General features: G+C 48.6%; 1 protein-coding gene across 1 annotated transcript in view; it reads left to right on the forward strand.

Annotated features, from left to right (window-relative positions):
* The window catches only part of LOC309553571 (A.superbus venom factor 1-like), a 476,096-nt gene that overhangs the window by 173,591 nt on the left and 274,641 nt on the right, over positions 1-27,864 (forward strand). The window contains exon 14 of the mRNA XM_082254843.1: positions 20,663-20,824. Within this exon, the coding sequence (XP_082110969.1) occupies positions 20,663-20,824 (162 nt within the window). The remainder of the gene's footprint in view (positions 1-20,662; positions 20,825-27,864) is intronic.

Genomic DNA, 27,864 nt, shown 5'->3' on the forward strand with positions numbered 1-27,864 from the left:
GTCGCAAAAAGACGCAAAGCCTTTCAGATCGTGTGTTCAAAACTGCATCAGGAACACCTGAAATTCACCTTGGCCTATCCGGCGACTCTACGCCTTCGTGCACCTAACGGCGACCAAATGGCTTTTCAGGATCCAGAGGAAGCAGAAGCTTTTGTCAGCTCACTCCGTCTAGGGGACCAGGGCCCCCCTTCATCTGCCAAAGCCCTTCCTTTTTCCAGACCGTTAGACCAAAGGAGCCCCAGGAAGGAATCCCCAAACGCCAAAGATATGCTGACGTGGTCAGCTCTGGTCGCCCGAACGTTCCGCGCTGAAAGGACCCCCTCACGGTTATCTGTGCTTTTTGTTTTTATAGGTTTCCACCTGGGACTGTTCCCACTAGGCCGTGTGCCTAGAGGACTCGCGGCGCCCCCCGCCATTCCCTCAGGTTTGCTGTTTATGCTGTTTTTGAAATGTTAATATTGTCTGCATCACTGCCTAGGTTTATAGTTATGTGAGACATTTTCTTTTACTACTGTGTGCTCCTGCTCTATTTCCGCTCTGTACACCTCGGCTGCCCATTGTCCCAGGATTGGGCTGGGGACCCGGGCTACCTTGACCTTTTGGACCTTTCAGTGGGCCTGGACATCCCTGCCCGACTCAGGGGGCACGCATGGTGGGCTGCGCTCCGTGTTGTACACATGCGGAAAAAAGAGAGGTTCCTACTGTATGTATTGTCGATCTGCTATGTTACACTTTGCATTTATTCACGGTTCCATCCCATTTTCCCACCCATCCCATCCGCACCCCATCCCCCTATGAAGGTGTGCTTTTCCCTTCAACCTGTGAGCTCATGGATACAAGATTTTCTGCGGGTCAGCAATTCCATTTCAGTCTACCCCTTCCCGCTTTCCCCCGGGTATAGCTAGGTCATATCTGATAGCTTCTGGTCTTAAATCCTTCTATCCCATCCCATGCCTATAGTAACTTGGAACGTCAAGGGTCTTCGATCCCCGGCTAAGAGGATGAAAGTCTTACGCCACCTCAAACGGCTTAATGCAGACATTGCTCTCATCCAGGAATCGCATCTGCTTGCGGTAGATCTGAAGCGCATGGAGAAACTTTGGGTGGGCAAGGTCGTAGGATCACCCTCCTCCGGCCGCAAAGCCAGTGTGCTGATCTTATTCCACAAACGCCTCCCAGTGGAAATCCTTTCCACGGAAGCGGATAATGAGGGGCGGTATGTATCTGCTCATATACGGCTTTATAACACTGAACTAGTCATTTCCAACATATACGCCCTAATGTCTTGGATCGTTCCTTCCATGCCGCAATTGCGGCCCGGCTTCTCACCCTTCCCAATGTTCCCCGTATTGCTGGCGGTGACTTCAATGCGGTAATGGATCCTGTTCTAGACAAGTCATCACCTCGCCAGGGACCATGTACCACCCCCCGAGAAGGCCCCACTCCACTGGCGTCGGTAATGGAATCACTCTCCATGACGGATGAGAATCGATTACCTGTTTTGCACCGACTCCCTCCTCCCCCTCCTGCGTGACGCCACCATACATGACATAGCAATCTCAGATCACTCCCCAGTTTCCGTATCCCTAACGCTCTCGGAATCCCCCCCGACCCCTCTTATCTGGAGATTCCCCTCCTACCTTAAAAACAACTCGGATTTTACCTCATACCTACATTGTGCGTGGGAAGAGTACTCGGCGGCAAATTCGCAACACTGCAGCTCCCCTCTCCTCTTTTGGGAGGCGGGGAAAGCCTTCCTGAGAGGCCGTATCATTTCTTATGCGGCGGCTTTTAAGCGTCACAAAAATAGCAGATACAAAACGGCCAGCGAACGGTTGACGAACGCCCAGTGGGCACTAGTACAGGCTGATACCCCCACGGCGCGCACAACATGGCTGGCGGCCAAGCAGGAATTCGACACCTGGGCCGACAGGGTAGAACTGATACATAAGGCGCACCTCGCGGCGACGTTGCACCGCTTCGGTAACAAGGCCGGAAAATTGTTGGCCAGGTTGTGCAAGGGCCCTATGTCCACCACCCACATTGGCTCGCTACGGAACAAATCGGGGGTGGTTGACTCTACCCCGCAAGGGGTGCAAGGGATTATGCGCGATTTTTACACCTCGTTATACGCCCCCGAGGACATGAACAGCTCCGTGGCTGATTTCTTTTTGTCTGGTACTGAACTTCCCAAAATCTCCGGAGAACACCTAGAATCACTGAATGCCCCGATCACGGCGGACGAGATTGCGTCGACAATAAAGCACCTTGCGGCCAATAAATCACCGGGCCCTGATGGTCTATCTGGGGAATTTTACAAGGCACCCTCCCCCAGTATAATTTCGACTCTTGTCGATGTGTACTCCTCTATTTGGAACTGCGGTCCCTATCTTCCGACGGGCAACCAAGCCATCATTAAGCTCCTGGCCAAAAAAGGGAAAGATCCACTGGAGCCGGGCTCGTACCGACCTATATCCTTGTTAAACCTCGACGTCAAGATCCTCTCGAAAATTACAGCCTCCCGCCTAGCCAACATTATGCCCCATCTGATACATCCTGCGCAATCGGGGTTCACCAAGGGTCGCTCGGCTACTGTTAATATCAGGAAAGTACTGGTAGCACTAGACCAAGCCCGTATACATCTGGACCGGGACATGGCCATAGTAACTCTTGATGCCGAAAAGGCATTTGATAATGTCAACTTCCAGTGGCTAAGTCGTGTCTTGGACAGCATGGGCTTTCATGGACCCTTCGTTAACCTTATTACCTCGATGTATCTCTCACTTTCAGCCAGATTGTGTGTAGGGGGTGCCCTCACAGACGACTTTAGACTGTACAAAGGCACCAGACAAGGCTGCCCCCTCTCGCCGCTCTTATTCAATCTCGCGCTCGAACCCCTCTCCCGATATCTACTAACTAAAGCCCCTCTCCACGGAATACATATAGGCTCCCAGGAGCTGCGCCTATCCCTCTTTGCGGACGATGTACTACTATTTACCTCAAACCCCTCGGCTGATATCCCAGGGATAGTCTCCGCATTTGAAAAATTCAAACAGTGCTCGGGTCTCAAGATAAACTACTCTAAAAGTGAAATACTCCCATTAGGAGCAGGTCCCCCCTGTCCATAGGAAAGGGAATCCCCGTTCATGATAGCATCTAAACACATTACCTATCTGGGTATTAAAATAGGGTGCACCCCGGCATCTATTTATACACTAAACTACCCCCCCCTTATTCTCGCTGTCGCTTTTGGGGAGATGCCACCTCATTAAGATGGTCAGCTTTGCCCGCCTCCTTTATCTCCTACAAACTCTTCCTTTACTGATCAGACATAAGGATGCACAAGTCCAACAAAAGGCTTTTTCCCGTTTCCTGTGGCGGGGAAAGAGACCACGAATTTCTTATAAAAAACTGCATCTCTCCAGGAGCGACGTGGGTATCAATCTTCCCAATCTGAGAATGTATAACCTGTCTTGTTTGCTTAGGGCAGCTTTGGACTGGGTATCCCAGACTTCGCAATACTCCAACTACGAGCTGGAGTCTCAGATGGCCAGTCCACTCTCTTTAACTGCTCTTTTGCACACCAAGTGGGCGACACTTTGCCCTGAACTCCGTCACAATCTGCTTCTAAGAGACACTGCTATAGCTTGGAGGGAGATACGCAAACTTTTGAAACTGCCACTGCATTTCTCCAAATTCCTTCCGATCCGGAGTAATCCTAGCTTCACTCCGGGCTTAACCCAGTCCGTGTATTACCATTGGGAGAGGAAGGGTTTGTCGACCTTTGGACACCTGTGTGATATAAGCTCTGGTACCCCCCATCCCTTCCAAGCCATTAAGGACAAATTAGATTTACAGGACAAGGACACTTTCTACTGGGCGCAATGCCTCCATTACCTCTCTTCAGCAACTGGGAAGCCTGAGACCCGCTTCAAAACGTCCCTCATAGACTCCTTACTGGATTCTAGCACCTTTACAATTTCAGCGATTTACAAACCCCTTTTGAAGCAATGCCCGCCGGCACTGTTCACCTCAACTGCCTCCAATTGGCTCAAGGACTTTCAAGGCGAAGACACCCTACCCAACATGATCAAAGGTCTCAAAACCACCCTTGCTCTCACACCCAACTCAATATGGAAAGAGACCCAACTAAAGATCTTCCACCATGCACATGTTCCTTTTCTCTCGGATAAAACTATCCCGGATGCTCATAAATGCCCTTTATGTGCGGCAGAAAGGCTCTCACTTCATCACAAGTTCTGGTCCTGTCCCGGTATATCCACTTTCTGGGACCAAGTCCTGTCATTCATCAGGGAAGTGACCAAGATCAGCCTATCCAAGGAACCTTTGTTACTCTTGTTCGGCTATTGGGACAAACACCTTCAAAAATGGTCTAGCACACCTGTGAAGTCACCTCGAATGTGGATCCTGTCCTGTCTATTAATCGCCAGAAGAACTATCCTAAGCAATTGGATTTCCACATCTCCCCCATCACTCACCCGGGTTAGATCAGAGCTCTTCACGCTTTTCACCATAGACAGCACCAACACAGATTTTTCAGCCCCCTCTTCACGGGAAACTTTCTCAGAGAAATGGGACAGCTACATCACATATACTTTCCCCCGGACTGAACCCACTATGGCTCATCATAGGTTCAATTTTCGAGTCTCGCCCAAATCATTACCCTTGATCTCACGTTCACCATCCAGCCTCTCGAGTCACTGAGGCGTTTCCTCCCCATTCCCCTTTTTCCACCCCCCACCCTCCCCGCCCACAGCTCTCTTTTGCTGAGGGTCCCCTTTTGCATAAAGTATAAGTATATTTTTTATTGTACATGCTGTTGAATTTCAAGTGTTATATGAAAAAATTTTAAATAAAAAAAAAAAAAAAATTTAATTGTGGCAAAGTCTGTACTAATCTATTTAAAAATTACAAACTTAAAAGGGGAATTTTCTTTTTTTTTCCCTTCATAGCCTGCTGCAGAGCTGACTGTGACATAAGACACTGCTTTATTCACATGTGCTATTGAAAAATCACCAATTTTATATCATATTTTCTATTCCGCTATTCAATCTACACCCTTTGGGGTAAAAAGAATTAAATTGCGGCATAGTCTGTATCGGTACGTGTGAGATACACCTTTCCAATTTTTGGGGCGCATCTTCCACCGCCGAGGATTGCAGGGTGCTTCAGTTTGCCTCCTGCCTGTTCCGAACTCCTCCTACTCCTCATCCTGCCTTTAGGGTACAAAAAATAGTAATCGGGGCCTAGTCTGGGTCTGTACGTGTGAGATAGATACACCCTTTGATATCATATTTTCTATTCCGCTATTCAATCTACACCCTTGGGGTAAAAATAATTAAATTGCGGCATAGTCTGTTTCGGTACGTGTGAGATACACCTTCCAAATTTTTGGGGCGCATCTTCCACCGCCGAGGATTGCAGGGTGCTTCAGTTTGCCTCCTGCCTGTTCCGAACTCCTCCTACTCCTCATCCTGCCTTTAGGGTACAAAAAAAAGTAAACGGGGCCTAGTCTGGGTCTGTACATGTGAGATAGATACACCTTTTTATATCATATTTTCTATTCCGCTATTCAATCTACACCCTTTGGGGTAAAAATAATTAAATTGCGGCATAGTCTGTTTCGGTACGTGTGAGATACACCTTTCCAATTTTTGGGGCGCATCTTCCACCGCCGAGGATTGCAGGGTGCTTCAGTTTGCCTCCTGCCTGTTCCGAACTCCTCCTACTCCTCATCCTGCCTTTAGGGTACAAAAAATAGTAATCGGAGCCTAGTCTGGGTCTGTACGTGTGAGATAGATACACCTTTTGATATAATATTTTCTATTCCGCTATTCAATCTACACCCTTGGGGTAAAAAGAATTAAATTGCGGCATAATCTGTATCGGTACGCGTGAGATACACCTTTCCAATTTTTGGGGCGCATCTTCCCCTGCCGAGGATTGCAGGGTGCTTCAGTTTGCCTCCTGCCTGTTCCGAACTCCTCCTACTCCTCATCCTGCCTTTAGGGTACAAAAAATAGTAATCGGGGCCTAGTCTGGTTCTGTACGTGTGAGATAGATACACCTTTTGATATAATATTTTCTATTCCGCTATTCAATCTACACCCTTGGGGTAAAAAGAATTAAATTGCGGCCTAATCTGTATCGGTACGCGTGAGATACACCTTTCCAATTTTTGGGGCGCATCTTCCCCTGCCGAGGATTGCAGGGTGCTTCAGTTTGCCTCCTGCCTGTTCCGAACTCCTCCTACTCCTCATCCTGCCTTTAGGGCACAAAAAATAGTAATCGGGGCCTAGTCTGGGTCTGTACGTGTGAGATAGATACACCTTTTGATATCACATTTTCTATTCCGCTATTCAATCTACACCCTTTGGGGTATAAAGAATTAAATTGCGGCATAGTCTGTATCGGTACGTGTGAGATACACCTTTTCAATTTTATGGGCGCATCTTCCACCGCCGAGGATTGCAGGGTGCTTCAGTTTGCCTCCTGCCTCTTCCGAACCCCTCCTACTCCTCATCCTGCCTTTAGGGTACAAAAAATAGTAATCGGGGCCTAGTATGGGTCTGTACGTGTGAGATAGATACACCTTTTGATATCATATTTTCTATTCCGCTATTCAATCTACACCCTTTGGGCTAAAAAGAATTGAATTGCAGCATAGTCTGTATCGGAACATGTGAGATACACCTTTCCAATTTTTGGGGCTCATCTTCCACCGCTGAGGATTGCAGGGTGCTTCAGTTTGCCTCCTGCCTGTTCCGAACTCCTCCTACTCCTAATCCTGCCTTTAGGGTACAAAAAATAGTAATCGGGGCCTAGTCTGGGTTTGTACGTGTGAGATACACCGTTTTATAATTTTTTTTCTATTCCGCTATTCAATATACACCCTTTTGGAGTGTACAAATTTAAATTACGGCATAGTCTGTATCGGTACGTGTGAGATACACCTTTTTAAATTTGTTTGGCGCATCTCCTTCCACCACGAGGATTGCAGGGCGCTTCAGTTTGCCTCCTGTTCCGAACACCTCCTACTCCTCTTCCTCATCCTCATCCTCCCTTTAGAGTACAAAAAATTGTAATCGGGGCCTAGTCTGTGTTTGTACGTGTGAGATAAACCGTTTTATATCCTTTTTTCTATTCCGCTATTCAATATACACCCTTTTGGGGTGAAATTAAATTGCGGCATAGTTTGCATATTTGACTGTGAGATACACCCGTGCGATACTGTTGTTGTTTTGTTCCGCTATTCAATAAACACCTTTCTAGGGCAAGATCATAAATTACAGAAATATGAGGAGACCGTCAAATAGGGGCTGTGGCCTGGGTTGTGGTGCTGCTGGTAGAGCTCCTGTTGCAAGGAGAGGATGTGGTCGATCTGTGCCAGCTACACGCACAAGTGAAACACCTTCCTCAAGTGTGAGTAGGCGACAGAACCTGCAGCAGTATTTGGTAGGGCATCATGCGCCTCTAGAAGTGATGAGGCCAGAACAAGTAGAGGCGATAGTAGATTGGTTTGCTGCTGACATTGCCTCCAGTTCCTTCACATTGTCTCCCACCCAGTCTACTGCAGAAAGGTCAGAGTTGGCACCTGCAGCCGATGTCCAACCGTCTTTCACCTCACCCCCTTGCAAATCAGGCAAGCAGTCTGAGCTCCAAGTCATGCAGCAGTCTCTTCTTCTTTTTGATGACTCTGTCAGCAGGGTTTCCCAGGGCCATCCACCTAGCCCTGCCCCAGAAGTGGAAGAGATTGAGTGCAGCGATGCCCAACCACTTATTTCTCAAGATGAGTACATGGAAGGACCATCGCAGCACGTCTCCGATGATGACGAAACGCAGGTGCCAACTGCTGCGGCACTCAGAATTGTGGAGACCGACAAGGAGGGCAGGGGTGAAGGCTGGGTGGAAGATGATGTGGAGGACGATGAGGTCCTCGACCCCACATGGAATGAAGGTCATGCAGGTGACCTGAGCAGTTTGGAGGAAGAGGCGGTGGTCACACAGAACCACCAGCACAGCAGAAGAGGGAGAAGGGTGCAGAAGCGGAGCGGCCATGCCCTAGACACTATGCCTGCTACTGCCCAACGCAGCAAGGGACCGAGCGCACCAAAGCCAGCTCAAAGGAGTTTTCTAGCGTGGAAGTTCTTCAGAAAATGTGCTGATGACAGGACACGAGTGGCTTGCACCCTGTGCAGTCAGAGCCTGAAGCGAGGCATAAACCTTCTCAACCTGAGCACAACCTGCATGATCAGGCATCTAAGTGCAAAGCACGAGCTGCAGTGGAGTAGACACCTTCAAAACCAAGAAAGGTCTCTGGCTCCTCCTGCTTCCTCTTCTGCTGCAGTGTCGGCCTCTTCTTCCACCTCTGTAGGGATACCGGCACCTGCCACCCCGCAAACAGACGAACTGTCAGCAACACCACCACCTGGGTCACCAACCATCTCCACAATGTCCCGTGGAAGCGTTCAGCTTTCCATCTCCCAAACACTTCAGAGGAAGAGGAAGTACCCCCGTACCCACCCGCGATCCCTGGCCCTGAATGCCAGCATTTCAAAATTCTTGGCCTTTGAAATGCTGTCATTCAGTCTGGTGGAGACGCACAGTTTTAAAAGCCTTATATTGGTGGCTGTCCCACAGTACGTTGTGCCCAGCCGCCACTACTTTTCCAGGCAAGCCATCCCTTCCCTGCACAACCAAGTGGGGGAAAAAATCAGGTGTGCACTGCGCAACGCCATCTGTGCCAAGGTCCACCTAACTACCGATACGTGGACCAGTAAGCACAGTCAGGGGCGTTATATCTCTAAGGGCACACTGGGTAAATACAGTGGCGGATGGGCCTGAGGCGGATAGAAATTTGGCGCATGTCCTTCCACCACCGAGGATTGCAGGGCTCCTACTCCGCTTCCTCATCCTCTACCGCCTCCTCATCCGGTCAGCGTAACACCTTCACCACCAACTTCAGCACAGCCAGGGGTAAACGACAGCAGGCAGTTTTAAAACTTGCCTGTTTGGGGGAAAAAACCACACACCGTGCAGGAGTTGTGGAGGAGCATGGGACAGCAGACAAATGAGTGGTTGCTGCCAGCGAGCCTCAAGCCAGCGAGCCTCAAGTCCGGCCTGGTGGTGTGCGATAACGGGCGAAATCTCATAGCAGCTCTGGGCCTAGTCAGTTTGACGCACATCCCTTGCCTGGCGCAAAAATGACCCCAATATGTCAGAGCTGCTGCAGAAAGTGCGGGCCATCTGTGCGCACTTTCGGCGTTCTCACCCTGCTGCTGCTCGCCTGTCAGCGCTGCAGCGTAACTTCGGCCTTCCCGCTCACCGCCTCATATGTGATGTGCCCACAAGGTGGAACTCCACCTTGCACATGCTGGAAAGACTGTGCGAGCAGCAGCAGGCCATAGTGGAGTCTCAGCTGCAGCATGCACGCGTGAGTCGCTCTGCGGAACAGCACCACTTATCCACCAATAACTGGGCCTCCATGCGAGACCTGTGTGCCTTGTTGCGCTGTTTTGAGTACTCCACCAACATGGCCAGAGCCAATGACGCCGTTGTCAGCTTAACTATCCCACTTCTATGCCTCCTTCATAAAACGATTCGGGCGATGATGGAAGAGGAGGTGGCACAGGATGAGGAGGAGGAGGGGGAGGATGAAGAGGTAACATTTCCAAGGCTTTCAGGGCAGTCATTCGCAAGTGGCTCCGAGGGTGGGTTCCTGAACCCACAAACGCCAGGGACACAATTGTCCAGCGGGGGCACAGTTCTGGAGGATGAGGAGGAGGAGGAGATGGAGGAGGAGATGGAACCATGTTCACAGCAGGGTGGCACCCTGGCCAGCTCATGGCCATCACTGGTTTGTGGCTGGGGGGATACAGAGGACACAGATGATACACCTCCCACAGAGGACAGCCTTTCGTTGCCTCTGGGCAGCCTGGCACATATGAGCGATTACATGCTGCAGTGTCTCCACAACAACCGCCGAGTAGCCCACATTCTAACTTGTGCCGATTACTGGGTGGCCACGCTGCTGGATCCCCATTACAAGGACAACGTACCATCCTTAATTCACTCACTGGAGCGCGATCGCAAGTACAAGCGCACGCTGGTAGACGCGATGCTGCTGGCATTCCCACCTGACAGCGGGGCCACAGTGGAAGCACAAGGCCAAGGCAGAGGAGGAGGAGGAAGAGGTCGCCAACACAACCAGGGCACCGCCAGCACCTCAGAAGGCAGGGTTAGCATGGCCGAAATGTGGAAAAGCTTTGTCAGCACGCCACAACAAACAGCAGCACCAGCAGCTCATATGGAACGTCTTAGCAGGAGGCAGCATTTCACCAACATGGTGGAGCAGTATGTGTGCACACGCCTACATGTAGTGGATGACGGGTCTGCCCCCTTCAACTTCTAGGTCTCCAAATTGGGCACATGGCCTGAGATTGCCCTTTACGCCTTGGAGGTGCTGGCGTGCCCTGCAGCCATTTTGTTATCTGAACGTGTATTTAGCACGGCTGGGGGCGTTATGACAGACAAGTGCAGCCGCCTGTCCAGAGACAATGTGGACAAGCTCACGTTCATTAAAATGAACCAGGCATGGATCCCACAGGACTTTTCCGTACCTTGTGCAAAATAGAGATGGATACCGACCTTACCCAGCCATTGTTCTATTTTTGATCTTTCTCACTCTTTTGGGGTGTACCCTCATTTAAAATGACTGAAAAAAAGCAGTGTTGGCTACCTCGTCCTCCTCCACCACCGCTTCCACCTACACCGCCCATAGGTGTGCGCAGCCTATTGCATTAGGGTGTGCACCCCAAAGTTTAAATACACATGCATGTGTTTGCCTACATGTATATGGCCCCGGTACATTACTCTCCCTGCTGGCAAAGTGAAATAGAAGTGTGTGGCACTTCTCTTATGGCAGAGCAGGTCCGAGGGAGATCTTTCCCATCTCCTCACTGGCAAACAGAGCGATAAAGCTAATGTGCCCTAGGTGATTAGGGTGTGCCCAGGCACACCCGACACACCCTGTGCGCACGCCTATGACACCGCCACATCCACCACCACCTCAACCTCCCTCCTACTCCATATGGGCCTCGTCCTTCACAGATTAAGAACATTGTTTTATTTTTCAGTTTTTTTTGTTGTTTTAAGTTATTTCCCTATCCACATTTGTTTGCAGAGCACTCGCCATGCTCTTAACTACGTTTTGCTGTCATTTGCAGCACTCTAGCCCTTTCCATTGGTGTTTTAGAGCCATTTTAGTGCCTGAAAGTTCGGGTCCCCATTGACTTCAATGGGGTTCGGTGTCCGGGTAAAGTTCGGAAAAAGTCCGGGACACAGACCCGGATTTTTTTTTCAAGTTTGGCCGAACCCGCCGAACACGGACATCCAGGTGTCCGCTCAACTCTACCTGGCACACATGAGCGATTACATGCTGCAGTGGCTCCACAACGACCGCCGAGTTGCCCACATTCTAACTTGTGCTGATTACTGGGTGGCCACGCTGCTGGATCCCCGTTACAAGGATAACATACCATCCTTAATTCACTCACTGGAGCGCAATCGCAAGATGCGCGAGTACAAGCGCACGCTGGTAGACGTGATGCTGCTGGCATTCCCACCTGACAGCGGGACCACAGTGGAAGCACAAGGCTAAGGCAGAGGAGGAGGAGGAGGAGGAAGAGGTCGCCAACGCAACCAGGGCACTGCCAGCACCTCAGAAGGCAGGGTTAGCATGGCCGAAATGTGGAAAAGCTTTGTCAGCACTCCACAACAAACAGCAGCACCAGCAGCTCATATGGAACGTCTTAGCAGGAGGCAGCATTTCACCAACATGGTGGAGCAGTATGTGTGCACACGCCTACATGTAGTGAATGAGGGGTCTGCCCCCTTCAACTTCTGGGTCTCCAAATTGGGCACATGGCCTGAGCTTGCCCTTTACGCCTTGGAGGTGCTGGCGTGCCCTGCAGCCAGTGTATTATCTGAATGTGTATTTAGCACGGCTGGGGGCGTTATCACAGACAAGCGCAGCCGCCTGTCCAGAGACAATGTGGACAAGCTCACGTTCATTAAAATGAACCAGGCATGGATCCCACAGGACTTTTCCGTACCTTGTGCAGAATAGAGATGGATACCGACCTTACCCAGCCATTGTTCTATTTTTGATCTTTCTCACTCTTTTGGGGTGTACCCTCATTTAAAATGACTGAAAAAAAGCAGTGTTGGCTACCTCGTCCCCCTCCACCGCCGCTTCCACCTACGCCGCCACATCCACCACCACCTCAACCTCCCTCCTACTCCATATGGGCCTCGTCCTTCACAGATGAAGAAAATTGTTTTATTTTTCTGTTTTTTTTTTGCTGTTTTAAGTTATTTCCCTATCCACATTTGTTTGCAGAGCACTTGCCATGCTCTTAACTAAGTTTTGCTGGCATTTGCTGCACTCTAGCCCTTTCCATTGGTGTTTTAGAGCCATTTTAGTGCCTGAAAGTTCGGGTCCCCATTGACTTCAATGGGGTTCGGTGTCCAGGTAAAGTTCGGAAAAAGTCCGGGACACGGACCCAGACTTTTTTTTCAAGTTCGACCGAACCCGCCGAACACGGACATCCAGGTGTCTGCTCAACTCTACTACTGTCCCTACGTTCACACCTTTGTACTTTTTTGTGCGCTTTCTGTTTTTCGGTAACACGCCACTGTCCATTTAACATGGTTTCCTATGGTACACGTTCACATCTATGCTTTTTTTCAGCCGGTGCACTTTTAGAAAGGTCAGGGACTTTTTTCCCGCAGCAGATTGGGTTTTGCGTGTAATAGATTTGGACCAGAAACGCAAGTGTTGGGTTCTTTGATGCATTTTTTAATTTGTCCTCCCTCCTGATCCATACCAGGCCACATGCTCTCAATATGGGGGGGAGGGGGTTCTTTGGGGCAGGGGGGACTATTTGGTTGTGAGGAGCCCTCTTTAACAAATCCCAGCCCCCTCTATGTGATTGAGTATGGGGTGGATAGTACCCCCCTACCAATTCACCAAAAAGGTGTAAAAGTGAATAAAGAGTTTTTGACAATTCCTTCATTAAAAAATAGATCCATCGTCAATCAAGCTGCCTCTTTCGCTGCCAGACCTGAAAAATTAAAAAAAAAAAGTTTAGCTCGCCAAGAATGCTCTCGCAGTCTGCCTGCCCCATCATGTGACATTTCCTAAATAGCTATGGAATAGGGTCTTCCTGCGATGCCTGGCGCCATCCCCCCAGTATGTCGGTGGCCCAGCAGGCACTGGTCGATGACGTCACAGGGGGGTACTATAAGCTCTCCACCCGCAGACCCCCCACAACCACAGCCTAGGTTTGTGGGTAAAAGACCCTTATTCCGGGGCGTGGCGACCGCCGGACTGAATGGCCGCTTAGCAGAGGAGCTCCTCTGCACGCTCGGCTCAATCCGTATCTACGGCCCATCGGAGTGAGTGTTTTTACCTCACAAACACACGGATCTTTGGGGGAACGCTCCCTGCAACCGACGGACATGGCAAGACGAAAAACAGACCCGCCGGCGGTTCGTAAGCTGTCTGACTTCTTTTATCCGGCGGCATCGAGTCACACACAAAATGGCGCCGGAGCCTCGCATCGCAAGAACGATACCCGCCCTCTAGTGTCTACAAGCCCCGGCGCAGCAGTGACGTCACCAGCGCGCCGAGACACGGACGATGCTGGCAAGCAGATGAGGCTGGCGCGCTCTGCCGATTCCTCCCCCTCCACTCCATCTACCCACAGCCCGGCGAAATCGAAGCCGCGGTGGGAGGAGGGACACCACACATCTCGCCCCACGAACATGGAGGTGAGTGACCAGGACTCTGTTACGCTTAGTGCATGGTCATATGTCCCTGAACCGGACCCCTTTGCCTCTATCCCCACAACGGGACAACCTATCTCCGATAGTGCCTTAAAAGACATGATGTCCATGATGCACAAGTCCATGCAGGCTACAGTATCTTCCTCCATTGCATATTGTCAGAATGAGTTGCATGGCCTAGGAGAGAGGGTCAATACAATTGAATGTAAGATGGATGAGTTTACCGTATCATACAACACTCTAGTGGACTCGCACACTGCCAAACAAAATGATATCAGCCGCATACAGGCCAAACTTGCGGACCTGGAGGATAGGTCCCGACGCAATAACCTGAAACTACGCGGCATCCCGGAAACGGTTATGCCTAACCAGCTTCCTAACTTTGTGCGAGATCTTTTCCAACAAGTTGTACCTGCATTGACAAACTCTGATTTGACTTTAGACCGGATCCATAGAATCCCTAAGCCCTCTTTTCTCCCCAATGATGTTCCTAGGGACGTCTTGCTCCGTATTCACTTCTTCCAGGCAAAGGAGAAGATCCTGGACGCATTCCGGCGCAGGGACCATCTACCGGAACGAGCAGCAGCGGTCCAAGTACTACCCGACTACTCTCAATACACCTTACAACAACGCCGCAACCTCAACACAGTAACAAAGGCCCTGCGCAACCACAAGATAATTTACAAGTGGAAGTATCCGGCGAAACTGTGCATAACCCATCAGGGCTCCTCTTCTCAGGTCACCACCATCGAACAGGGAATGCGCCTGCTCCGCCAATGGGGTATTGTCCCCGACGATGCAGGTCCATCGAACACTACAGCTCTACCTCCATTACCTCCCCGTGTACAACCTGAATGGCAAGTTGCATCCAGATCCTCAAGATCTCGCAGCCGCCACAAGTGACACTCACTGCAAGATCTAGCCGGGCGTGCCCGGCCCTCCCTGCTTCTAGGGTGCACACCCCACCGTGCTCTTTTCCCCCTATAGTTTTTGTAGCTACAGCTACCCGTTTGGCCTCGAGGGGCCATGTCCTTTTTATTCCTTGACTGTTTTGTTTGTTTTGTTGTTGTCTTCAGTATTACCAATATTGCCGTACCATATGATGTGCCTTTTCTCTGCCCATATGCAGTCTTCACCTTCCTCAGCTGTTCCCGGACGAATATACACACCAAGTTGCTCGCTTCCACCATGCCCTTGGAACTTCACAGAAAGACTTCCGTGACTATCCGCCTTACAAACTCGCACTGGTCACCTCTACAGCCAGGTTTGGAAACTTCTCAGGTACTGTTTTCATAGCCCTTTTCTCCCGTATCCTCCACTGGGTGTACCAGGCTCTCCTCACCCTTCCAAGTGCCACTTGTCCCCTTTGCTCCCGGCCCATCTACGTCCGCATGGACCCTTTCTGGAACTTAGATGGCTGTTAAATTCCTTTCCATGAATGTTAAGGGGTTGAACCATCCCGCAAAACGTCATTCGATGTGGAGGGAGGCTGGCGCAGCTACAGCCGATGTTTTGGCGATACAGGAGACTCATTTCCAGATCGGGCACGCTCCCCGTTGTACCCACCCCGACTACCCGCATGTGTTCCAGGCTTCTTATACAGCTAAAAAAAGAGGGGTGATGCTGGCTTTTCGGAACTCCTTGTCCTTCTCCTTCTCTAAGTTGGTGGAGGACAGGGAAGGCCGTTTCCTGATTATCAATTGCACTATCAATCAATGTCCATATACTATTGTCAATGTGTATGCTCCTAATGTACGACAAGTATCTTTCCTGCGTAAATTGTGTTCCAAGGTATCCAAGCTGACAGTAGGTAAATTGATAATGTGTGGGGACTTTAATCTAGTTGCCGATCATGCCCTGGACTCTTCAGCTAGGCTTAAATCCAAGCCCCCATCCCTGGCTTCGTTGTTACACTCAGAAGGCTTGCATGATGTCTGGAGGTACCAGCACGCGGAGGAGAGGGACTATTCCTTCTTTTCCGCGAGCCATAACACATACTCCAGAATAGACATGTTCCTTGTGGATTCTGCTACGCTACCCTTCCTTACAGATACCTCCATATCCTCCATCACGTGGTCAGACCACGCTGCGGTCCATATGACCCTTTCTACAAGCCCACCCTCTACAACCTCCTTTATTTGGAGGTGCAATAATTCCCTTCTTTCAGACCCAGCCTCCCTAAAACACCTACGACAGCACCTGCAAGATTTCTTTCTTGACAACAATGCCTCTGACACTTCCCCCTCCACCCTGTGGAACACGCATAAAGCGTTCATCTGGGGTATGTTAATTCAAGCAGGCTCTAGGCTGAAAAAGAAACGTAATGCTGCCCTTCAGCGCCTCACTGAGGAGATTCACTCCCTTGACGAGCTGAACAAGAAATCCCCCTCCCTGCACCATGCCTCTCGGTTGACTTCCCTTTGCGCCGACCTCCGCAGATTGTTAACCGAGCAACATGACAAACTGCTGGCACGATTACGCATGACCTATTATTCATCGCACAATAAGGCTGGCAAATTCCTCTCTTCTCGCATTAAAGCCAGGCGAACCCGAACTAGAATTGATTCTATTATACACCCTCACACTAACGAGAAACATTCCCATCCCCAAAGTATCGCAGACGCTTTTGCGGACTATTATAGTGCCCTTTATAATTTAAATACTGACACCTCGACACCTCAACCCACGGATGCGGACATACAGGCCTTCCTCCATCACCTTCACCTCCCGTCCTTATCTGCGGACTCTTTGTCATTTCTTAATGGTCCCATCTCCCCCTCAGAATTGTCCAAAACTATTAGGTCAATGCCCTCCAATAAATCTCCTGGGCCGGATGGACTGACTAATGAATACTATGCGGTTATGCAAGATATCCTTTCCCCCTCACATGCTATCCCTTTTCGCACAAGCTATAACCATGGGATCCCTGCCATCTGAAATGCTCCAGGCAAACATTACTACTTTACTTTAAACCAGGGAAATCACCCGATACGCCGGCAAACTTTAGGCCTATATCCCTACTCAACACAGATATTAAAATCTATGCTAAAATCATAGCGAATCGCATGGCCACAGTCCTCCCCACCTTGGTAGGTGCGGATCAGATGGGTTTTGTCCAAGGTCGGCAGGCCCCGGACGCTACAAGACGTGTGATTAACTTGATGCATCATGCGGAGCGCGCTCGAACGCCTTCTCTGCTACTGTCTATAGATGCGGAGAAGGCGTTCGACAGCGTTCATTGGGGGTACATGCATGCCGTTTTACAGAAATTTGGTTTTTCGGGCCCTATCTTATCCGCCATCCTTGCTCTGTATTCAAACCCCTCCGCTAGAGTACTATCTGCTGGCACGCTCTCTAAATCGTTCTCTATCTCCAACGGGACTCGTCAGGGTTGTCCGCTGTCCCCCTTGGTTTTTAATCTCCTAATTGAACCGCTGGCGATGCAATTGAGACAAAGCCCCTTAGTGTCAGGATTCAAACTCCCCAATTCCCACCATGTCATCACGCTTTTTGCGGACGATGTAATTTTAAGCCTCACAAACCCCACTGTGTCCTTACCTGCCGCACACAACATCCTCCAAGCCTTCAGTAACGTCTCTTATTACAAGGTTAACTTTAGCAAGTCAGTGATACTAAACATGGGAGTGCATCCTACTGCACGCTCACAGTTACAGGACACATTACCTTACACGTGGACCACTCACCCCCTGCATTACTTGGGTATTGATCTGACCTTCCCCACGTCCAACATGGTCACTGTGAATGCTTCCACCCTTATGAAATCGCTCACCTCAGATATTGCCAAGCTCAAATCGGTCGAAATGTCTTGGATGGGGCGCATAGCCGCATTTAAGATGGTCTGCCTACCTAAGCTCCTATACCTGTTCCGCACTCTTCCTGTCCCCTTCCCTAAAAAAGATCATTCTTCCCTTTTCCAAAATGTTGCATGCGTTTATATGGCAAAAGAAGAGGGCTAGATGCGCACGTTCCCACATGATCAAACACAAATCGGTAGGTGGCCTAGGGCTCCCTGATCTACTTGATTACTGCACTGCCTCCCACCTAGCATCTCTGCGCCACTGGTTTGCAGACCACCCTACTACCCCATGGGTCTCTGTTGAGTCTACCCTTTCCAAAACGTCTACCCTCTCTGACCTGTTACTCGCTGACATGTGGAAACCGCTAGATATCCAATCTCTGCCCTTGCCCACTCAAGCCACACTGGCGGCGTGGAGATCCCTTCTTAAGCAGCTTCCTGCTACGTCCCAGACCATATCCGTCCAGCTCTCAATATCCACGATTCGTACGCTACTTCCTTACACAAACCTCGCTAACTTTCAAGCAGCGGGGATAAACACAGTACACCAGCTTCTCCAGTCCAACTCCCTTAAATCGTTTGAGGCCTTACGCTCGGAATTTGGCCTATCCCCACATACGTTGTACTCGTACAACAGCATAGCAAGTCTCATGCGCAAACATCCCCCTCCGCAAATCAAGCTTCCCCTATCAGTGTGGAACTTCCTCACGTCCTCCTTCCCATCGGTAAAAGGTATCTCGCTGTTCTACCACACCCTTGGCGACAAACAAGCCTTTTCTAAATCATCCCATATGTTGGCGTGGGAGAGGGAACTACAAACATCTTTCTCCGAGTCCCAGTGGAAAATTGCCATTTGTAGCTCTTATAAATTCACCCAATGTGTGAATCATTGGGAACAAGCCCAAAAACTCCTCACCCGATGGTATCTGACCCCCTATAGACTCTTGAAGTTCTTTGACTCCCATAGCCCTACATGCTGGCGAAATTGTGATCAAATAGGGTCGCTGCTACACGTCTTTTGGTCCTGCAAGGGCCTATCTAGTTTTTGGAGAAAGGTGTTTGAGATCCTATCCACCACGACTGGTATCCTCAGGAAACCTGACCCTGCCCTGGCCCTACTCCTGTTAGGCTTAGACTCATTTCCACCCCCCCTGAGGACGGTCTCCGTACACATATTGGTAGCGGCCAAGACGGTCATAGCACGGTACTGGAAACAGCCCACTGCACCTTCACATATGGAAGTCACTCGCCAGGTGAACCTGCAGTGCTCGCTGGAAAAGGCCTATGCATACTCTAAATCCCGAGGCCCTAAGTTTCATGCTGAATGGCAACCATGGGTACAAAGCCCGTACTTCTCCCCAGTACCTGGCTGAGGTTGAGCACACAGATTAGTTTCCTTTGGTTTTTACGAATATTTTTTTTTCGACTGCATTCCTATATGACTTTTGAATATACTATGCAATTTGTTCTCTTGTAATGTTATTCCATTTGTGCGCGTAACGCCCTTGTTTTCTGGGCTGCATATGCATGCTTTTTCCTTCCTCATGCTTTGATACGGCTACCCACTGTTATTGTTATAATCTGAATTGGTTAATTGTATGTTTGTTTTTCTTTGTACTTCAATTTCAATAAAAACCTATTGAAAGTAAAGACCCTTATTCCAACATGTCATTAGCATGCGGACAAGGTGCTTTTGGGGGGTGCACTAGCTCATCAGAATGTTTGGGGGGGGGGGGGCTCACTCATCCCCTACCTTTCCTGACCTGCTGGGCTGTATGCTCGGATAAGGGTCTGGTATGGATTTTGGGGGGGGACCCCACGTCATTTCTTTAAAATTTTGCTGTGGGGTTCCCATTAACATCTATACCAGATTTGAAGGGCCTGGTATGGATTTGGGGGGTGATTCTTTCCCATTTTCTTTTGCTGGAAAATCTTTTTTTTACATTCTGCTGTCAGCGGGGAACCCTGCTCACAGCTGATGATTGATTGGTTGTTAGGGATGGGGCGGCCGGCTTCCTGGCTTCGCCTTAGCAACCAGCTATATGCAGTGTTTTTAAAAGGGAACAAAAAAAATAAACACAAAATGCATCAAAAATGCATGCAAAAACGCATCAAAAATGCAGGTTAAAAAATGCAAAATGCACCACAAAATGTGCCTGAAAAATGCATCAACCACAACCGCATAGATCTGAACCTAGTCTTATATTGTTTGCATTGGATGAAGTTGGATCCATCAGAATCTCTGAATCATAACATAACATAACAGATAAATCCAAATATAATTGTGTTCCATTTGTAACTTTCGGATCCACGCCACTTCCGTTAATATCATCCAATCAACTCATTCCATTTGTCTTTGTGGGTTGGACTAGCAGGGATGACTCAGAGTGCATTATTAATTTCCCCAAAAAACAAATTAACGCGTTACCAAATACAGCCAATCTTCCAAAATAACTAAATAATAACAGAACTTCCAAAAATACAAATTGTTTTGAAACCAAACATTTTTACTCTCCCGAAATACCAAATTGTTCTGAAAATGAATCATTCTAACATAACGATTATGAAGAAATACAATGATTTATTTATTGAATGAAATCAAAATAAAATAAAACAAATGTTTCTATTGTGCACATCTCTAATGGACTCGTTTCTCCTGGCAGTTCAAAATTTTCTGACTCTTTTCTCTCTCAGCTGGGAGTTTTGGAGATTTGAAACTAAAGCAAAAATGTGTTTTACTTTTTAAGGTCAAAGTAACAGGTCCCATCCCATTAGAGGCAGATATCTCATATCCAATCCCTGGCCCAGTACCTCTTGGTAATGTTTGTTGCAGTACCTACAGATGATGTCCCTTGAACCCAGGAAAACCTGCAAAGCCATGTTATGGACTTTACTGATATTGAGAAAATTCATGTAGATCTGCAAAAATGTATAGGTTTGTTTTTTTCTAATTGACGTATTTATGTTATTTTTCAGCTGGAGGTGACAGGTAACACAGAACGAGACAACAAAGTTCAAAGTCCCACTGCTTCCATGAAGTTAAAGCTGAAAGCAGATCACAAGGCCAATGTGGGGATGGTGGCTGTAGACAAAGGTGTCTATGTACTTAACAGCAAGCACAAGATATCCCAGAGCAAGGTGAGTACAACCACTCTATTCCAAAAAGAGTTTAGGCAAGTTCTACTTCATGATTAAACTTCCTAATACCTGTATTACCTAAAGATTTACTAAATATTTACATCTTTTTTTTTTTTTTTTTCAAATATCAGTCTTCCCATAGTATTGTTACTCAGTCGATTAACCCTACCTACCCCCAAAAAAGAAAAAAAGGAAAACCAAGAAAGTATATAACACATCCAATTCCCATTCCCCCCCCCCCAGAGATGGATGACACAGTAACCCCCCCCCCCCCCCGTTCCTCCACTCAACCACTCTCATTAACAAAAAGTTGTTTACTTTCCTCTGATGTTATAAACCAATTCCATTTATCCCATATACGATTATATTTTTCCTGTTTATGTTGTGAAGTCCAAACCAAATCCTCCATTCTATTAATATTTTCTACTTTGACGCAGCTCGTGTTTTTTTTCCAAAATAAGGGGATACAGGCTTTTGCAGCATCTAATAAGAAAGGGATAATCGATCCCTCATAATTTCTAATTGGAATTTCAGAAAGATGAGAAAGGAAGAAAGCCGAGTCATCCTCAATCTTATGTTCTGTGAAAGTTTGAGTCTTAGACCTTACTCCTGACCAAAAGGGCTTTATAACTGGGCAGGACCAGAAAATATGTAACATTGTACCCTTCTTCTTACATCTCCAACATCCATCTGTCTCTTGTGGGTACCATTTATGTACCTTACCTGGTGTATTATACCACCTATTGAGTATCTTAAAGTTTGTTTCTTGAGATTTAACACATCTTGCTGGTTTAAAGATAAATCTAAAAATCCTCTGTATCTGTTCTTGTGTGAACTCCCGATTTAAATCACTCCTCCATTTCTCCACCCACAACCAACTCACTGGCTCTTCTGTTGTAGTTAATAATTTATATGAAGTTGATAAAGTATGTGGTATATTCCCGCGCTTTTCACACAATTTCTCAAAATTCGTCAGGGGTCTGACGAATCGGTCTGGGTTCGGTATTGATGTTAAAAAGTGATGTAGACTTCCGGTTCCGGCGCCAGATGTGAGGGAGCAGGAAGTAGCGGCTCCGGGTACATCGGCGTAAAAAATCCTCTCCACTGCCCGATCGGCTCCACCGCAGCAGCCCCCGTACCTCCGGTCAGCTAGGGGAACCTCACATGGACAAATTCTTGGTCCACGGACCCTCCGCCGCTCACTCCCCGCTACACGCAGGCTCTTCTCCCGCCGCCTCACAGACTGACAAGATGGCGGAGGGCGCGGCTCAGTCTCTCAGCCAGCATCCGCCTGGGACCAGCTACGCTGCGGTAGCGGCCACCCCACAAATGACCAGTGCGGTATCATCAGAGCACTATACGGGAATAGCACAAGCTGTAGCTGCGCTTCTATCCCCCACAATTACCGAGGCAGTGGACAAAGCCATGGCAGCAGGCATTGCACAGATAAGGAAGGACCTGGGAGAACACGCGCTGCGCCTCACTGACCTTGAGAGCAGGGTGTCAGAAATTGAGGAGGAAACTCAAGCCTCTTTCCACACCGAGAAGCAATTCCAGCAAACGCAGCAATACTTATTAGAAAAAGTGGATGACCTGGAAAACAGGTCTCGCAGAAATAACCTGCGCATAATAGGCCTTCCGGAGTCTTATGGAGCAGAATCCCTGATTGACCTGTGCTCTCAACGTGTCCCCCAGGCCCTGGGCATCTCTGCTCCATGCGTGGTTGAGCGTGTGCACCGAGTGGGACTCCCATCAAATGAAAGGCGCACCCCACGCCCTGTGATTGTGAAGTTTCTCAATTTCGCTGACAGGAATAATTTGATGAAATCCTATCGCAATTCGAAAGCTCTGCAAGTTGATGGGCACAAACTATTGCTGTTCGCTGATTATTCACAAGAGGTCTCCCGCCGTCGCAAGGCCTTACAGCCAATATGCAACGCCCTCTACCAGCAGGGAATTAAATTCACACTGGCGTACCCTGCGACGCTTCGGTTTACGGACCCTTCAGGCTCCTCTAAAGCTTTCACACACCCTGACGATGCTTGGGATTATCTTAATTCCCACCTGAGACTCCCAATGGACACTTCAGCACCGCCGGCACAACGCTCCGTCAGGCAGCAACAGTCCAGGGACCAGCGAAGCCCGCGTGGGGACCCAGCCAAAAAGCTAAGACTTACGGACCTCTCTGGAAAGTACCACTCTGCATGATCGCCAACTTAGGTACACCTCCAGCTCTAGATGCGCAGCTCGTCCTCACGTCTGCAGCAGTATTGTCATGATGTTACTCCCGACCTTGCGGACCTCAAAAGTCCGCTATCCAGAAGGATTCTCATCAAGCTGTCCTATGCCTAGCAGCACCCCTCTACTTCTTCATTCTCGGGTTATGTATCCCCTGATCACCACCCTTCAAATGACTTCCACAGTTTGCTATGTTTACCTGACAGTTACAGGATGATTATCTGAAGTTATTTAACTGACTGTTTTATTTTCTTTTACTATTCACCTCCTCACAGGGTGCTACCGAGGTTTGTCTGCTCCGACACAGCAAGATATGACCACTTTGTTGTTGGAGATGCCTGGCTGGGTTTTCATCTATACCCCATCTAATCGTGAGTGTGTCTGCGGTTACGCCGCTCGGGCCTGCACTTTGACCTTCCCCGGTAGCGCTACTGTAGGTGGTTGTCACATGTGGGAAGAAGTGAAGTTCAGGCTTCCATGGGCTCGCGAGTGCCCTAACTATGCTCTGTATTGTTATATTTTCATTGTACAAGTCTTGCCAATTCACCTTCTACCCCCCCCCCTCTATTTCCCTGCACCATCAAACATGCCCTAGCTACACATCTACACCATCGCTCGGCCGTCTGCACCGTGTCACTGCAATTGAGGTTAACACTATAAATTCCTTCCAAATAAGTCTACTTAGATCAGAATATGGTTAAATTAGTAACATGGAACGTGAAAGGCCTGCGATCCCCCCATAAACGAATGGCTATTCTTCGTCATCTGAAACGACTCCGAACGGACATTGCGGTCCTACAGGAGTCTCATCTCTCTGAACAGGATTTTATACGCATGAAGAAACTCTGGGTTGGCACAGTATTAGGTTCCCCCGCAGTTAAAGGTAAAGCGGGCGTTCTCATCCTTATACATAAAAACTTCCCCTGCACAGTTTTATCTTCCACCACTGATACAGAGGGTAGATTCATCGCAATGACCTTATCCTCAGGACAGCGGGAATGGACACTGGCTACCACGTATGCACCCAACTCACCATCAAATCAATACTTTCAAAAATTGGCTTCCCAACTGGCACCTTTCCTCCATGCCCCCCTAATCCTTGCGGGAGATTTGAACGCGGTCATGGACGAAAGGGAGGACAGGTCCCGTCCACTACCTTACAGTTCACCTGATCGACCTGCCCATTCTAGCCACCTATCCGATTTTGCAGAACATGCCCAACTCACTGACATTTGGCGTCTTTTCCACCCCACAGACAGAGACTTTACATTCTTCTCTAATCCCCACAGCTCCCTTTCCAGGATAGACTATTTCTTTGTTAACTCCCTGTCTCAGCCTTTAATTACGGACTCCACGATTCACGATTTGGTGATTTCTGATCACGCCCCTGTATCCGTAGATCTTTTGGAAGCATTCCCCAAACCTCCTTCGAACAGCTGGCGTTTTCCCTCATTTTTGGCACATGATGCTCGATTGGCAACCATTATAGAGGAAACTTGGAAAGAATTCCAACACACTAATGCCTCCCACGCCTCAAACCCCACCCTGTTTTGGGAGACGGGGAAAGCTGTATTAAGGGGACGCATCCTCTCTTACGCCGCCGGCCGTAAACGGGTCATAAAAAAAGCATACGCTGAAGCCAGTGCTCGGCTACGCGATGCCCACTTGGCACTGTCGCAATCAAACACGCACTCTCACAGACAACTCTGGCAAGAGGCTAAACTGAATTTTGACACTTGGGCGGCAGCACAGGAGAAATTGTATTCCTCTATCCAAGATCTCCAATACCATAAGTTTGGTAATAAACCGGGTAAATTGCTATCTAAGCTATGCAAGGGATCTTACACCCCCACACACATCACAGCGTTAAAATCCAGCACAGGGGTCCTGACCACATCCCCAACTGAGATAGCTGACTCACTATCCAATTTCTTCTCCGACTTGTATAGCCTGGAGAGTCATGACGTACAAACAGCTACATCTTGGCTGGATTCCATTACCCTTCCCACTATTGCGGACGATCACCTTTCCTCCCTAAATGCTCCAATCTCGTTGGAAGAAATTAGATCCACCATAGCACGACTACCCCCCGGTAAAGCGCCCGGTCCCGACGGATTCACTTCCGATTTCTACAAAGCGTCCGTTGATGTAATTGCACCGACTCTTCAGTCTCTTTATCAGCACGTTCTAGAGGGCCATCCTTATTTTCCAACGGGTCTACAGGCACACGTCAAACTGATACCAAAACCCGGTAAGGACCCAACCGAACCTGGCTCCTACCGCCCCATTTCCCTTCTAAATTTAGATGGTAAAATTTTATCAAAAATAGTTGCTAATAGGCTTGCACCTATCATGCCCACGTTGATTCACCCTGCCCAAGCCGGTTTCACTTCCGGTAGATCCGCCACGGCCAATATCAGAAAAGTTCTGGCGGCTCTGGAGGCATCCCAAGCTAGCCCCACATCCGACATGGCGATTATCTCCCTTGATGCCGAAAAGGCCTTTGATAGGGTGGACATTGCATGGCTTCAATTGGTCCTTCAACGTTTTGGGTTCCAGGGCCCTTTTGTCCACCTTATCACAGCAATGTACACAAACCCTTCAGCTTGCGTGGTGGCCAATGGTCATATTTCTGCACCGTTCTCTTTACATCGGGGAACCAGACAGGGATGCCCACTGTCCCCTCTACTCTTCAACTTAGCTCTGGAGCCCCTAGCTAGGTATATTCTAAAACACCCCGACCTTCATGGTATTCCCATAGGTAATTCAGATTTGCGCATAACCTTATTTGCTGATGATATACTCATATTTACATCTGACCCTGTCCAAGACTCCAAATTGGTACACGAAATCTTTAATGACTTCCAACTCTGTTCAGGTCTCAAAATCAACTTCTCGAAAAGTGAACTCCTTCCTCTCCGACATGCGGCTCATAATCCTTGGCCCTTCACCCCTCCCTTTACTATAGCTAAAACCTCTATCAAATACCTGGGCATCAAGATTGGACGCACCCCGTCCTCTATATACAATTTAAACATTCCTCCCACTATATCCAAAATTATCTCCACTTTAGAAACATGGATGGGCCTCCCTCTTTCCCTCTTCGGCAGATGTCATTTATACAAAATGGTGGGCTTTCCCAAGCTGCTGTATCCTCTCCAGACGATACCGCTTTTGGTGAGGCATGTTGACATGCAAAAACTGACTAAGGCTGTCACCGCCTTTCTGTGGCAAGGCAGAAGGCCTCGTATTGCCCTTCAGAAATTGTATCTGCCGAGGAGGGAGGGAGGGGTGGCGCTTCCTAACGCCCGTCTCTACAACCTCGCCTGTGTGTTTAGAGTGGGGCTAGACTGGATTGGCAAAACTTCCAGATACTCTAATCTTATACTTGAGTCCCACCAAGCCTCTCCTTACGACCTTGCAGCCATCCTTCATTGCAAGCACAGTGAACTACCACCCGCATTGAAGAACAATGTCCTTTTCAGAGACACTATTATAGCTTGGAGGGAAATACATCGCAAAACTAAATCTTCTCACACCATGTCTCGACATCTGCCTATCTGTGGTCATCCTCTTTTCACACAGGCACAACGTTACCTGCCGTTCCGGGACTGGTATACACGGAACCTTCGCCATTTCGCACAACTGTTTGACCCTTTCCTGGGTACACCTTTACCCACCTCAGCGATTATGGACCGTTACAACCTCCCCACAGGACACACCCTAGGCATCATGCAGGCTATCAGCTTTGTGGTCAAAACGTGCCCCAACCCTCTGCATCGGTTCCCCCTCACCCTGGCAGACAAGTTCCTGGAAAAAGGCCTTCATAAAATATCGGATATCTACAAAACCCTCCTATCTTCTCCGTCTATCAGCAAATCTTCTTTCCACTCATCTACATGGGATAAAGATTTCCCTAATCCCGATGCCCACAAACTCATCCTGGCAGGGTACCTGGCAACGCACAAAGCCATCACCAATGAATTCTGGAGGGAACAACAGTTCAAAATTATGCACCGCACGTATATGCCATACTCTAGGAATATTCAAAATACACAGTCATTATGCTGCCCGCTATGTAAGACTCCCAAACCTACCCTCGCCCATAGACTTTGGACCTGTTCACACATTTCTACCTTCTGGACCTCAGTGGAAAACTACGTTACAGCTGTTACAGGACTGACCCCTCTGAACGACCCATACCCCCTCCTGTTTGGAAACTTAGACTTTTCCCTTGCCAAACTTCCAAAAAGTCAGTGTCTCCTCATCAAGTCTTATAAGAAGTGGCTATTAACCTGCTACATGATTGCTAAGAGAGCCATTCTGACAAAGTGGATACGTACTTCACCACCGACTTTAGCCGAAGTTATCTCCGGCCTGCAACAACTTCATGGCAGGGAAGCCCTTGAGCTCAAATCTTCTTCTACCCCCACTTTGGATAAATTCAATCGCAAATGGGACCCTTTTCTGCGCACATTGCCGCCTGCAAACATGTGTGGACCACCAGCTGCTCCGACTTGAGCCACCACCTGCATGATCTGATTTACCACCTGCTAGAATGCTATTAACGGACTAACAACACTTGTTCTATCAATTAACTCTGTACTGCTGCAAATGGCTACAACTGTATTCTTGCCATTCCAACATTGCTGGGAATCCTACTCAAATGTGCTTCCGCAGATCGAGTCTCATCACACACCTGTTGGATCTCCAGAAACTCAGGTCTTGACAAGGGTTCATTTTTATGAAGCATTATAATAACCTCCTACACTTGACTACTATGTTTAAGACATCGGCATCTG

The sequence above is a fragment of the Pelophylax lessonae genome (genome assembly GCF_965119305.1).
Source record: "Pelophylax lessonae genome assembly, chromosome: 4".
NCBI classification, from domain to species: Eukaryota; Metazoa; Chordata; class Amphibia; order Anura; family Ranidae; genus Pelophylax; species Pelophylax lessonae.